Consider the following 12942-nt stretch of genomic DNA (forward strand, 5'->3'; position numbering starts at 1 on the left):
TTAGAACCCTCAAGAATTACACCCTTTAGAATTACCTTTTAGAACCCTTTAGAATTCCCCCTTAGACCCCCGAGAATTACCCTTTAGAATTACCCTTTAGAATTACACCCTTTAGAATTCCCCTGTAGAACCCTTGAGAATTACCCTTTAGAATGACCTTTTAGAATCCTTTAGAATTCCCCTTCAGAACGCTTTAGAATTCCCCTTTAGAACCCTCAAGAATTACCCTTTAGAATTACCTCTTAGAATCCTTTAGAATTCCCCTTTAGAACCCCTTATAATTCCCCTTTAGTAACCTCGATAATTACCCTTTAGAACCCTTTAGAATTCCCCTTTAGAACCCGTAATAATTACCCTTTAGAATAATCTTTTAGAACCCTTATAATTCCCCTTTAGAACCCTTGACAATTACCCTTTAGAATTGCACTTTTTAACCCTTTGTAATTAAACACGGTGGGATAGAAAGGTTCTTCTTTATTTTTGATGATGGAAGGAAGGACAGATGTAAGGAATAAGGGCATTGCGACATATTGAAGCGGCTTCACCGCTTTAAAAAAAAAACACCAAAAAATCCTTAAAGTAGAAGTAAAGTATAAAGATAATGCTTATAATGTAAATGTTAAAGTCGTGATTTTTATTCCCAAAAATCCACAATCCAAATTCCACATGCTATTATAAAAGGCTAACCCATACATAGAAAAATAAATAAAAAAGAACCTAAACCTTTTAGAAAATATTACACCTCATTCGGATTTGCGGCATCAATAGTAAAAACAGTAGATGAACAGGAAGAAATTAAGGATATTGAAAGGCGTACTCAACTGTATAACTTATCAACATTTTCTGATTTTTTTTTTATATTTATGAAAAACTATTAAAGTGTGAGAGAGAAATTAGATGACCAAACAGAAGGCTCAGGGTTTGTAATTAAACAAAGTGTTTAAATTTGCACATCTTGAAATAACACTCATTATCAGCATCACCTTACATTGACCTTCCAGAAACCATAAAATATAACAAGGCAGTAATGAACATGTAAAATAAGGATAACAAATGCTTGAAAAAGAAAGTACAAAACAAATTTGACTGCTGAATTGTTTATAATTAGTGATATTTTAAACACTGTACCTTGGACTTGTAAATTATTTGATTTGAATGGAGAAGACGTTTTAGGTTCATTTTATGAACGAGAATTGCAGAAAACGAAATTAATTTCAATCTAGCAAGAAATATGAGGCAAACTGGTATTTTAAATTGAATTCATAAAGACTATCAATAAAAAGTGTACTAATTTAATTTTCATGTACTTCATGTAGTTTTAGTGTACGAAAAAAAGTGTAATGGTTTGTAATTTGTTCCATGGTTTGTAATTTGTTCCATGGTTTGTAATTTGTTCCATGGTTTGTAATTTGTTCCATGGTTTGTAATTTGTTCCATGGTTTGTAATTTGTTCCATGGTTTGTAATTTGTTCCATGGTTTGTAATTTGCTCCATGGTTTGTAATTTGTTCCATGGTTTTGTAATTTGTTCCATGGTTTGTAATTTGTTCCATGGTTTGTAATTTGTTCCATGGTTTGTAATTTGTTCCATGGTTTGTAATTTGTTCCATGGTTTGTAATGTGTTCCATGGTTTGTAATTTGTTCCATGGTTTGTAATTTGTTCCATGGTTTGTAATTTGTTCCATGGTTTGTAATTTGTTCCATGGTTTGTAATTTGTTCCATGGTTTGTAATTTGTTCCATGGTTTGTAATTTGTTCCATGGTTTGTAATTTGTTCCTTGGTTTGTAATGTGTTCCATGGTTTGTAATTTGTTCCATGGTTTGTAATTTGTTCCATGGTTTGTAATTTGTTCCATGGTTTGTAATTTGTTCCATGGTTTGTAATTTGTTCCATGGTTTGTAATTTGTTCCATGGTTTGTAATTTGTTCCATGGTTTGTAATTTGTTCCATGGTTTGTAATTTGTTCCATGGTTTGTAATTTGTTCCATGGTTTGTAATTTGTTCCATGGTTTGTAATTTGTTCCTTGGTTTGTAATTTGTTCCATGGTTTGTAATTTGTTCCATGGTTTGTAATTTGTTCCATGGTTTGTAATTTGTTCCATGGTTTGTAATTTGTTCCATGGTTTGTAATTTGTTCCATGGTTTGTAATTTGTTCCATGGTTTGTAATTTGTTCCTTGGTTTGTAATGTGTTCCATGGTTTGTAATTTGTTCCATGGTTTGTAATTTGTTCCATGGTTTGTAATTTGTTCCATGGTTTGTAATTTGTTCCATGGTTTGTAATTTGTTCCATGGTTTGTAATTTGTTCCATGGTTTGTAATTTGTTCCATGGTTTGTAATTTGTTCCATGGTTTGTAATTTGTTCCATGGTTTGTAATTTGTTCCATGGTTTGTAATTTGTTCTGTGGTTTTGTAATTTGTTCCATGGTTTGTAATTTGTTCCATGGTTTGTAATTTGCTCCATGGTTTGTAATTTGTTCCATGGTTTGTAATTTGTTCCATGGTTTGTAATTTTGTTCCATGGTTTGTAATTTGTTCCATGGTTTGTAATTTGTTCCATGGTTTGTAATTTGTTCCATGGTTTGTAATTTGTGGGAGAAATAAACAAATTGTGAAAATGGACAAAGTGCCATAAAGGAGAGTGATACTTTTTGATATTTTAAAATTAATTATCATTTTTGAGATTTTGATTTTTTTATTAATTCTTGAGAAGAGTGTGTCTCAAGGTCATGTTTTAGAAGATGGTAATTAAAGGGGAGTAGTGATTAATCATTTAATTAATTTTGATAGAGGGGTCAGAACCAGCATTGTCATGCTATTCCTTTAAAAAAGATTGTTCCAGTGCATCCTTGATAATGTCATCATGAATATCAGTAAGCTGATACTACACTGCAATGTGAAAACACACCAGAGAACCTGAAGGCCTCATAAAAACGGGAAAAAAGCAGGGGCCACTTGAGGCGAGCAAAATTGACCAGGTCTTCCTTCACCTGCTGGAGGTTCACTCGCTGTTTTGTGTAAACGGCCTGTGGGGGATGACAGCAGTTGCACAAGAAGATCGAATATTTTGAAAGGTTTGATGAACGATATCTTTATGGATCTAAAATTAAAGCCATTTGTGGTGCACAAGAGATATTAAAAAGTATGAGGCAATGAAAACGTCACGCTTCTACGATGCAACTTTTCACTCTCAAAAAGACAAGTACCCCCATCCCATTGGATACTTGTTCTGATCACACAGATCCTGATACTCTCCGACCTTCTTGTGAGCAGCAGTAACGAGCTGAGCCCACTTTTCGGCAGGCCACGCAGCCGTGATGTCCCTGTCGGGAATGTACGAAGGAACTAGAGAGATGAGGCGTTGATGTAAAATCTCCGGCCCATACTCAACATAGTACTGTTGGGCTGCAATCTCAGCTAATTCTTCTTCCTAAAGGTTGATATAAGAAAGCAAGGGAGAGAAGTGAAATGAAAGTTTCGCAACAAAATTATTAGTTTTCCACCATAGTTTTATCAAAATGGCTGCCAATAAATCAAATGTTCGGCCTAATATTTCCTCCTGTGACATTCTCTCTTGAAGATAGCAATGGCTGCGTTAGTCATTTGGGGGCCCAATGCAAAAAAACATTGTGGTATTGTAGGGACCGCTGTCGTCGTCATATAAAAATAAGCAATTTGGTGTCTGTCTGTCTGTCTCTACATGTCTGTGGCCGATGCATTCAGTCGTTAATTGTCTAATCTCAACCAAACTTGCCAGGGAGACTAATTGTGTAATAAGATAAAGTTTGTAGCTACTTCATTTCACTCCCCGCCGCCTGGTTTGGAAGTTGGCGCTGATGCAAATTCTCAACCGCTTGTTAATAAAAGTTGATTTTGGTGATTTTCAATCATTTCCACCTTCTGTTGAGCTATATTTCGCTTTTCAGTGCCATTGAGATCGTTTTGTTTCATCTTTAGCTGCCTTTGCAAAGAGAAGGTGACCTATCCCCAGCACCATGAACAAATTCCAAATTCCTGCCTTAACCAGCAGATGGCATTGCATTGGCAGCAAATCCGCGCCCTCGGCCAATGATGCTACCCCGCAGTCTTGTGCTGCAAATGAACAAAGGCGAATCTTCAACTGCTTCAATACACTTCTGCTTAAAAAACTTCAACACACTTTTGCTTCTCCAACACCCACACACTTCGCACATGGATTAGTCCATTTACTATATTTTACAAAGGGTTGTTTCGTTGATCACACAATGAATTGTAATGTCATTCTTGTTGCATTTGTGTATATTAAACAGTTATTATTCCACTTAACCTGCTTTCTCCACTAACTTCACCCCCTAATTTTGTAATAGTCCTGTCTTGTTAAACAACAGTGGGAATTCTCCCTTCCCACGCCTCCCCCAATTCATCACATCACATGTTTTTCCTTGAGTTGGAGTGTTCCTTTAACCACTCACAAGTGTTTTATGTGTTTTGTGCGACCCTCCCCACTAAAGTGAGACCCCCCCATCCCCCACCACCACCACCTCATCTCAAAATATTTCGTACCACGATGGATCGCACGTGGGCCCTTATTGCATCAGTGTCCCTATGCAATTGCATGGATTGCATGGCCCTAATGCCGCTTCTGAAGATGGGAAGCACAACAGAAAGTTTGCATTATCTTACTATATATAATGCAGCTATCGTGTATGGTTGTATGTATGTATGTATGTATGTATGTATGTATGTATGTATGTATGTATGTAGCTGAAATATCGCCCCCTGGTGGTGTGTGTGCCTGTCCAAAAGTGGATGGGAAACTGAAGCTTGAAATCAATTGTAAAGATATATGTGTGCACAAAATAATTTTTTAAATAATGCAACTATCACAGAATATTGTTATATGAGCTGTTTGAGAAGAACTTAAGTGGCCATCATAGATTGGCCCTTCAGTTATAGTTTTCATTAATAATCTTAATAACGATTCTCAAATTGCATTGTCATCGCACTACATCATCGGGATTAAGAAGACCTTTTCACAGCGATATTCTCCATATTTGATGCCGCGCACAATCTGCTGGTAGATGAGGTTTGTGGCAACAGAATCTTCACTGGGGTCGTGCCACGGGGTGAAGACTTCCTTTCGAAAAAAGAGGCGCCAAGGCGCATGCCTCTCCTGGCCACCTCGCTCCTTTGCATACTGCTCACACTGCGAGATGGCATCCATGACATGCTCACCACAACTGCCAAGAGAGGACACCTGTTGAACACAGACCTATTGCATCAATATATGATTGCTGGACATAACACGAGATATCGCTGGGCTACACATTGCATCAACAGCAGAGGTGCACCTCCAGAAAATGATGCTACGCACATTAATATGTTGCATATAAAAGAAGAAGAAAAAGAATAAGAGCTGGGTCACAAAGCTTGCATTCTGGGATCACCAGAAGTGAGCTATTGTTGCTAAGCTAGTCTCGTCTCTTGAATAATGTGATGAAATGTCTGCGTCAATAATTTTAATTAGGGAAGGCATGAAGGAAAGCAGTTTGCTTGTAGGTCACCTTATCAAAGAGGGCAATGTAAAGTGAGAATCCAAAACGATCTTGAAGACCAATGCGGTTCCCCAGTGCAGAACAGAGCTCAGCTGCAGTTGTGGCAGAATCTGCACGAAGTGTGGTGGTTGTCCCATCCATTGATGTCACGGGCAGTGTGATAGGACGTTTAGATTTGGTAGCCTGTGGGTGCAGAAGTAAGAAGATGCGGATCTTGAGTAATGGTTCTATGAATACAATCTACTGCAGGTGTCCACAAAGTTGCGCATGAAAGGCAAAACATTTATTTGTAAGGTTGGCTACATCAGTTGTTCAAAATGTGTCCCACCAATCTCAAAACATGTTTGTAAACGCAAAAGCAGGTTTCTCTGAATGTTTGCATAAACTACATTCCAAAAAAAAACCAAAAAAAACATTCAATAATAAATACATGAGATAAATTCAATAATTTCCCATGATGCGCGACTATGTGAACACCCTGTATATAATAAAAAGCTTTCAGCCTGGTCCTCAGTCAGATAATTGTTAGATAATAGACCTGGATAATTGTTCTCGGGAGACATTTCTCACTGTTACTGGGATTGTGAATGCAGTGAAAGGAGAAGTTGGGAAGGTGGAATAGTAGGTTACGAGGAGGTAAGAGTAGGTGAAGTTGGGAATGGTATAATATTAAGGTGTATAGAGGAGGGGAAAGAGAGTTAACTATCCCACCATTTTAATGAGGTAATGATGAAATCACATTGCTCTGTATAATCAACCACGCCATCTCGACCACAGTCCCTCCACCACTCGACCACCGCAATGCTTCAAACATCTGCCTGAACTTCACTGCTGCAACCAACCTCTCGCGCGACGAGTGGATGCCATGGCGCTCGCGCTCACTGCACAAGGACCACCACCCTCACTGCCTGCGGGAGCAAACTTGCGCTGAACTTCCCATGGTTTACAATCATCAGTGAAGACCCTTCGGTTGTCTACCATGCTATCCGGCTCCTGATCAGACATTCGCGCCGCAAACACGGAGCAGTACAAAGTCCGCCCAATGTTAAGTGAAGAGCTCAGTACCAGCCTCACCCTGCTCTGTCTTTCTGTACTTTTCTACCTTTTCTTCAGGTGTGAATCTGATTTGGTGTCAAAGTCATGTTAATGTAGGTAAGATTGTTTAAAGGATCTGTGGGGTCTAAAGTTTCCAGGTGTGTAAAGGGTATAAAAGGTCTAAAAGGTTTTCACTCCTTCATTCCTCTTTTCTTCCGCCTCTGGAACAAACTCCCTCACTCTCTTCAATCCCACTCCTCCCTCCAGGTCTTTAAAACAGCTGTTCAGCACCATTTCTTATCTCCCCCCATCCAAAACCTTGATCTTTTCTACCCCCATCAATTCACCCCAGAACCACTTTTTTGAAATTCCGACTTCTTTCCTGGAAGTCCTCGCAGTGTCCATGTGTTTTATACCTCTCCCACCCTCCCCTCCACCTTCCTGCGCCTCCTCCCCCCAAGCTCTCCCCCTCTCACACAGATCTCCCCTTGTCTCCCGCTAACTTGATTTTTTTTTTTGTGATTAATGTTAGCGCTTACACAAGCCTCGATCTTGTATACAAAAAAAAACAAAAAAACAAGAGTCTGTCATACATACACAAGAGCAACCAACATAAGAACTAGGAAGGAGGATATCCAAGAAGGCTGAGCAGGCATCCTGGCATATTGGAGGTCTTAAGGATCTTCAGGGTATCAGGGCTCTAAAGGGTCTTGGGAGTCTTGGGGGTCATGGGGGATCTAAAAGGTCTTGGGATCTTGGGGGACTTAGGGGTCTTGGGTGTCTTATGGGTGTTACAGAGTCTTGGGGGTCTTAAGGGCCTTGGGGGTCATAGGGGTATTAAAGGATATTGGTGGGTCTTAAGGTTCTTTCTTAAGGGTGTTAGGGGTCTTGGTGTGCTAAAGGGTATTGGTGTTCCGAAGGGTATTGGGGGTCTTTACGAGTCTTAAGGTTCTAAATGGTCTTAGGGTCTTAAAGGGAAACCCAATGCTCAGATAACCTTAACGCTAATCTATCACTTGATATCCTAAAAAATAGATATGAGGTCTTTTTCCGATTTCCGATTTATAAATTAGGTAATTTTGCGATTAAATGGCGAAATCTTCTTCTTCTTCACGAATATCCGTGACGTCACACCAGGAAGGCAACCACCACTTCCGTAGTCTACATTTAGACCTTTACACCCCTAAAGTCCCCTGACTCCCTTTAGACCCCTTTGACATTAACACCATTTAGACCCCTTACATCTTTCAGATACGTTAGACAGCTTGGACCCTTGACCATATAGAGCTTTTTACCACTTAGACCTTTTTAGACACTTTTTACGTGCTTGAGAGAATAGACCCTTTCAACCCCTTAGACATTAACGAATATTGGAACGTACCCTTTAGACCTTTGAACCTCAGACCATCTAGTCTTCTTGCAAAACACAGACGATACTTTTTTTTAGCAAGTAATATAAATACTACCCTAAAAGTCTTAGACACAAAACAGAAAAAAAATAACCTGAGGTTCCACACCTTATTCATACCTGTAGGAAACTCACCTGTAGTTCCAACCAACTCGGGGGCTGTGTGCGGGTCCCATTGATTGCAGTTCGACAGAGCCGCTCCTCACAGTATGGTGCATACCCAGGTGGACCCTCGCTGATAAAGTTCCGTAGGTACTATTGGGACACAAGAATATGTCCTCAGATTGGAATTGGTCACCATCACCCGTATATAATAATTTGTGAATTGTCAAGAATCAAGGAAAAACAATTTAAATCACAAATCAAAGTGCATGATAAATAAAGGTTCCACCACAGATGCTCTCATAACTCGTACTTGTAAACACCGAAGAAGTCTTATTCAAGCCCGAGAGAATACATCAGTACAGTAGTTATTCATAGGTCAAACTCAAAGAGAAACTGACCATGAACCACCGTTTCATCCTTCAGAGCCATTGGCAAGATCCTAACGAACCTTGATGAAAGTCTGGCTTGGTGAGAAGCAGCCGACACAGAGTGACAGGAGGATCCAGCCACGAGCATGGCTGCTCTTTGATGGATTTTGAGACAGTTGCTTGCAGATCTGGCAGTAAATTTCATTCCTACAACAACAGTAATGTACATTATTTATATAAAAAAATATACAATACAAACTACAACGGCACTCGGTAGAGAGCATACCTCCGCTAGGTGAACAGTTTACGTTTTGTATCCCAGAGTAGAGCAGAAAATCACAATACAGAATCACATTTTATCAAAATCATCCATCAAATCCAAATAACAATAAGTATCCGTATTTGAATCTTCTCCAAAATCGAATCGATTAGTCCTTGTCACACACCCAATCTGTTCACCAAGTTTCGTTCACATTCGTCCACAACTTTTTGAGATATCCTGCTATGTATCATTTTTGGCCAAATCACTCAATGGTGAAGAATCACTTGAAAAATTAAATAATTCTCATATCCGAATCCATATTCAGATCTTCACCAAAATCGAATCGAACCGTCCTTGTCACACACACAACCTGTCTACCAAGTTTCGTCTAAATATGTCCACAACCTTTTGAGATATCCTGCAATATATCATTTTTGGCCAAATCACTCAATGGTGAAGAATCACTTTAAAAATTAAATAATTCTTATATCCGAATCCATATTCAGATCTTCACCAAAATCGAATCGAATCGTCCTTGTCACACACACAACCTGTCTACCAAGTTTCGTCTAAATATGTCCACAACCTTTTGAGATATCCTGCAATATATCATTTTTGGCCAAATCACTCAATGGTGAAGAATCACTTAAAAAATTAAATAATTCTTATATCCGAATCCATATTCAGATCTTCACCAAAATCGAATCGAATCGTCCTTGTCACACACACAACCTGTCCACCAAGTTTCGTCTAAATATGTCCACAACCTTTTGAGATATTCTGCAATATATCATTTTTGGCCAAATCACTCAATGGTGAAGAATCACTTTAAAAATTAAATAATTCTCATATCCGAATCCATATTCAGATCTTCACCAAAATCGAATCGAATCGTCCTTGTCACACACACAACCTGTCTACCAAGTTTCGTCTAAATATGTCCACAACCTTTTGAGATATCCTGCAATATATCATTTTTGGCCAAATCACTCAATGGTGAAGAATCACTTAAAAAATTAAATAATTCTTATATCCGAATCCATATTCAGATCTTCACCAAAATCGAATCGAATCGTCCTTGTCACACACACAACCTGTCCACCAAGTTTCGTCTAAATATGTCCACAACTTTTTGAGATATCCTGCAATATATCATTTTTGGCCAAATCACTCAATGGTGAAGAATCACTTAAAAAATTAAATAATTCTCATATCCGAATCCATATTCAGATCTTCACCAAAATCGAATCGAATCGTCCTTGTCACACACACAACCTGTCTACCAAGTTTCGTCTAAATATGTCCACAACCTTTTGAGATATCCTGCAATATATCATTTTTGGCCAAATCACTCAATGGTGAAGAATCACTTAAAAAATTAAATAATTCTTATATCCGAATCCATATTCAGATCTTCACCAAAATCGAATCGAATCGTCCTTGTCACACACACAACCGGTCCACCAAGTTTCGTCTAAATATGTCCACAACTTTTTGAGATATCCTGCTGTGTGTCGTTTTTGGCCCTAATCTCCCAATGGTGAAGAATCGTTTTAAAAATGATACGAGCCGGATCCGAATCGGGATCTTCAAATGTCAGGTCATGTCAGGTAAAAATGTGATAACTTGAGAACAGCTGAATGGATTTAAAGCAAACTTGGTACAAGTATTATAATGATGTAATAATGTGGGCGGAGGCATATCAGTCGACGTCGAAGAGTGTCGTTCTCGTCGAATACTATTTTCTGGCACAAGTCAAAAAAATGTTTAGACATGGAAGCTTTTCACATGCTTTTATGAAATCCTACAATGCTGTATTTGTGGAATAAAAACGTTCTAGCCTTTTGTTTCTCCTCCCAGCTTGATTACAGGTGGAACTGGACATTTGGTGCCTTTTCAGCAGCGCCTAGGCCTTCGTGGATGTAAAACTGATTGGAGAACCCATGTGCATCTCAACATGAACATGGATGTTAAAGATACCATGGTATCTTTCACAAGAATATAATTGAAAGTCATCACTATGCCTACGACGTCTTCGGTGGAGTGCCGACCTGTGTTGAAAAGACGTCAAGGTTGTGGATACAACCATTTTCAGGGCCAAACATACCAAATGATAGGTACTTCACTGCTTATTATGCATTAAACGTGGAAGGCTTCTTCAAGCTGGCAGGAAGTCATGCTATCAATGCCCTTACTGTCGTCCTTATGAGGTACCAGCTGACTGGCAATGAGGGGCATTGCATCAGCGGCATAGCCTTGCCCCCAGAAAATGATGCAGCCAAGCAGCCCCAGGCTGCATACGAAGCACCAACGACTCCGCACCATCTTTTGCGCTTCCCGCGCGGCGGCTTCAAGGATCACCGTCCACCCAGCTCCCCATTGAAGCCAAAGCTGAGTGCCGGCACATTAAAAAGGGATTTTCATATATTTTATCGTTTCCCCTGTCGTGTCGTTGTGAGTCTGCGAGATGTTGGCTTAGCAGTTAGGGTGCCGGCCTGGGATCCTGGAATTTCATTTGTGGTGTTCGTTTATTTGTTGTGGTTTTCGGATTAACCCTGTGTGCCGTCATACAGGTAAGTCCTCAGTTCCTTCCCGTCCCACACACGCCAAAAAGTACCACTAAGTTTCGAACTGCTGCCTTTCAAACTTTCGAAAGTTAACCATTCGGCTATCCGTCTGAGGCCGGTGTTAATCGTCCGCGGACGTGACAATATTATGCCAAACTGGCTGGTACATTTCTAAGCGGTGAAGCTTCTTCAATATCTGGCTTTGTCCGTCCATCCATTAAAATGAAGAAGAAGAACCTTTCTAACCCACTAAGTTGAATTATTAGGGGTTCTAAAGGGTAATTCTAATGGGTAATTCTAATGGGTTATAAAGGGTAATTCTGAAGGGTTTTGTTAGTTTCTAGGCTTTGCCTATTTCATATTTAAAATGCCTGGAAAGCATGCTGGAAAAAGGCCCAGACCTGTGCTTCATGTCAAAATACGCAAATATTCTCCTATCCCCAATAGCCAACACCAGCCAATAGTTATCCATATAGGTCTCCAAGTTTCAGCTTTGAGATCAACCCCCAAACCTAGGTGTAATTTCTGATCAGCCGACTGGACAGGTTTCAAGGTATATATTGAAAAAAAACTCTTTGCGGCATTCCACCAAATCCAGTCAATTACAGCCACTTTGTGGGGCTGCTCAAGGAAGCTGTATCTATCTATCAGGTGTATCAACAACAGTATCTATCAGGACTTGAGGAACGCCTATACCCTGTTCTGGTAAACACAGAGCAAAGACCATTATTAAGCAGTATAAATTGGATAAAAACTCTGATACTTGTGCGGCTCTGCTGAAATCTCTTGACATGGCAAGAAGGTAAAGATGGCGTGAAACAATAGGATTAGGCTTCACAAAATCAAGCTGAAAAGCATGGAGGATATTACTAAACCTTGGAGCAGTTTCCCTATCAGTTTATCTCACACCTAAGGTTAGTCCAAATACCAATGTCACTAGGTTAATTGCCAATTCCAAAGTTCCAGTGGATGAAACCACCAGATATCTCATGCATATATAACTCCACACTGCAATGTCTGCCTGTAAACCCCAAATCACACTCTGTAGTGTACATTATTTTCTGTCTGGGAGGTAAGCGGAGGGCTATCATATACCAAGTCAGGAAAAGCAGCAGGAACTGATCGCAACTTACCCAAATTCCTTAAACATCTTGGGGAAAGGGAATTCACATGGATGGCAAACTTTTTCTCCCACATATTCGCAACTGGCATTATACCCAATGAATAGAAGAGTGCCAAAGTCATTGCCATTTTTAAACCGAGAAAGAAATTCTTATGACTGCGGAAACTACCGACCTCGATCCCTGTTTAGTTCTTGCTATTAACTCTTGGAAAAACTTATCCTGGAAAGGCTAACACCCATCCTCGAGCAAGTTATCCCACATGAGCAGGCAAGTTTTAGGCCAAGCCATAACTGCTGTTACCATGTCTTGGCACTAACTAGCCACATAGAAGCTGGATTTTAGCCGAAGCTGAAAACAGCAGCGGCCTTCATTGACCCATCTTCCATGTACGATCCCATTTGGAGGAAAGGTCTGCTGCTCAAACAGACCAAGACCCTCAAGTGCAGAACTATTATTTGGCTTTTTGGTAACATGCTGAACGACAGGAAGTTTTGTATACATCTTGGTGACAATATAAGCTGTATGAAAACGATGAAGA

General features: G+C 39.6%; 1 protein-coding gene across 1 annotated transcript in view; it reads right to left on the reverse strand.

The window, feature by feature from the left end:
* MYO7A (myosin VIIA) overlaps positions 1-12942 on the reverse strand; it is a 151756-nt gene that overhangs the window by 83756 nt on the left and 55058 nt on the right. The window contains exons 29-34 of the mRNA XM_078784432.1: positions 8532-8658; positions 8114-8233; positions 5545-5718; positions 5010-5237; positions 3261-3431; positions 2910-3027 (exon numbers count right to left, since the gene is read on the reverse strand). Coding sequence (XP_078640558.1) covers positions 2910-3027; positions 3261-3431; positions 5010-5237; positions 5545-5718; positions 8114-8233; positions 8532-8658 — 938 coding nt within the window. The remainder of the gene's footprint in view (positions 1-2909; positions 3028-3260; positions 3432-5009; positions 5238-5544; positions 5719-8113; positions 8234-8531; positions 8659-12942) is intronic.

This window comes from Myxine glutinosa, chromosome 9 (genome assembly GCF_964187855.1).
Source record: "Myxine glutinosa chromosome 9, kmMyxGlut1.1, whole genome shotgun sequence".
NCBI classification, from domain to species: domain Eukaryota; kingdom Metazoa; phylum Chordata; class Myxini; order Myxiniformes; family Myxinidae; genus Myxine; species Myxine glutinosa.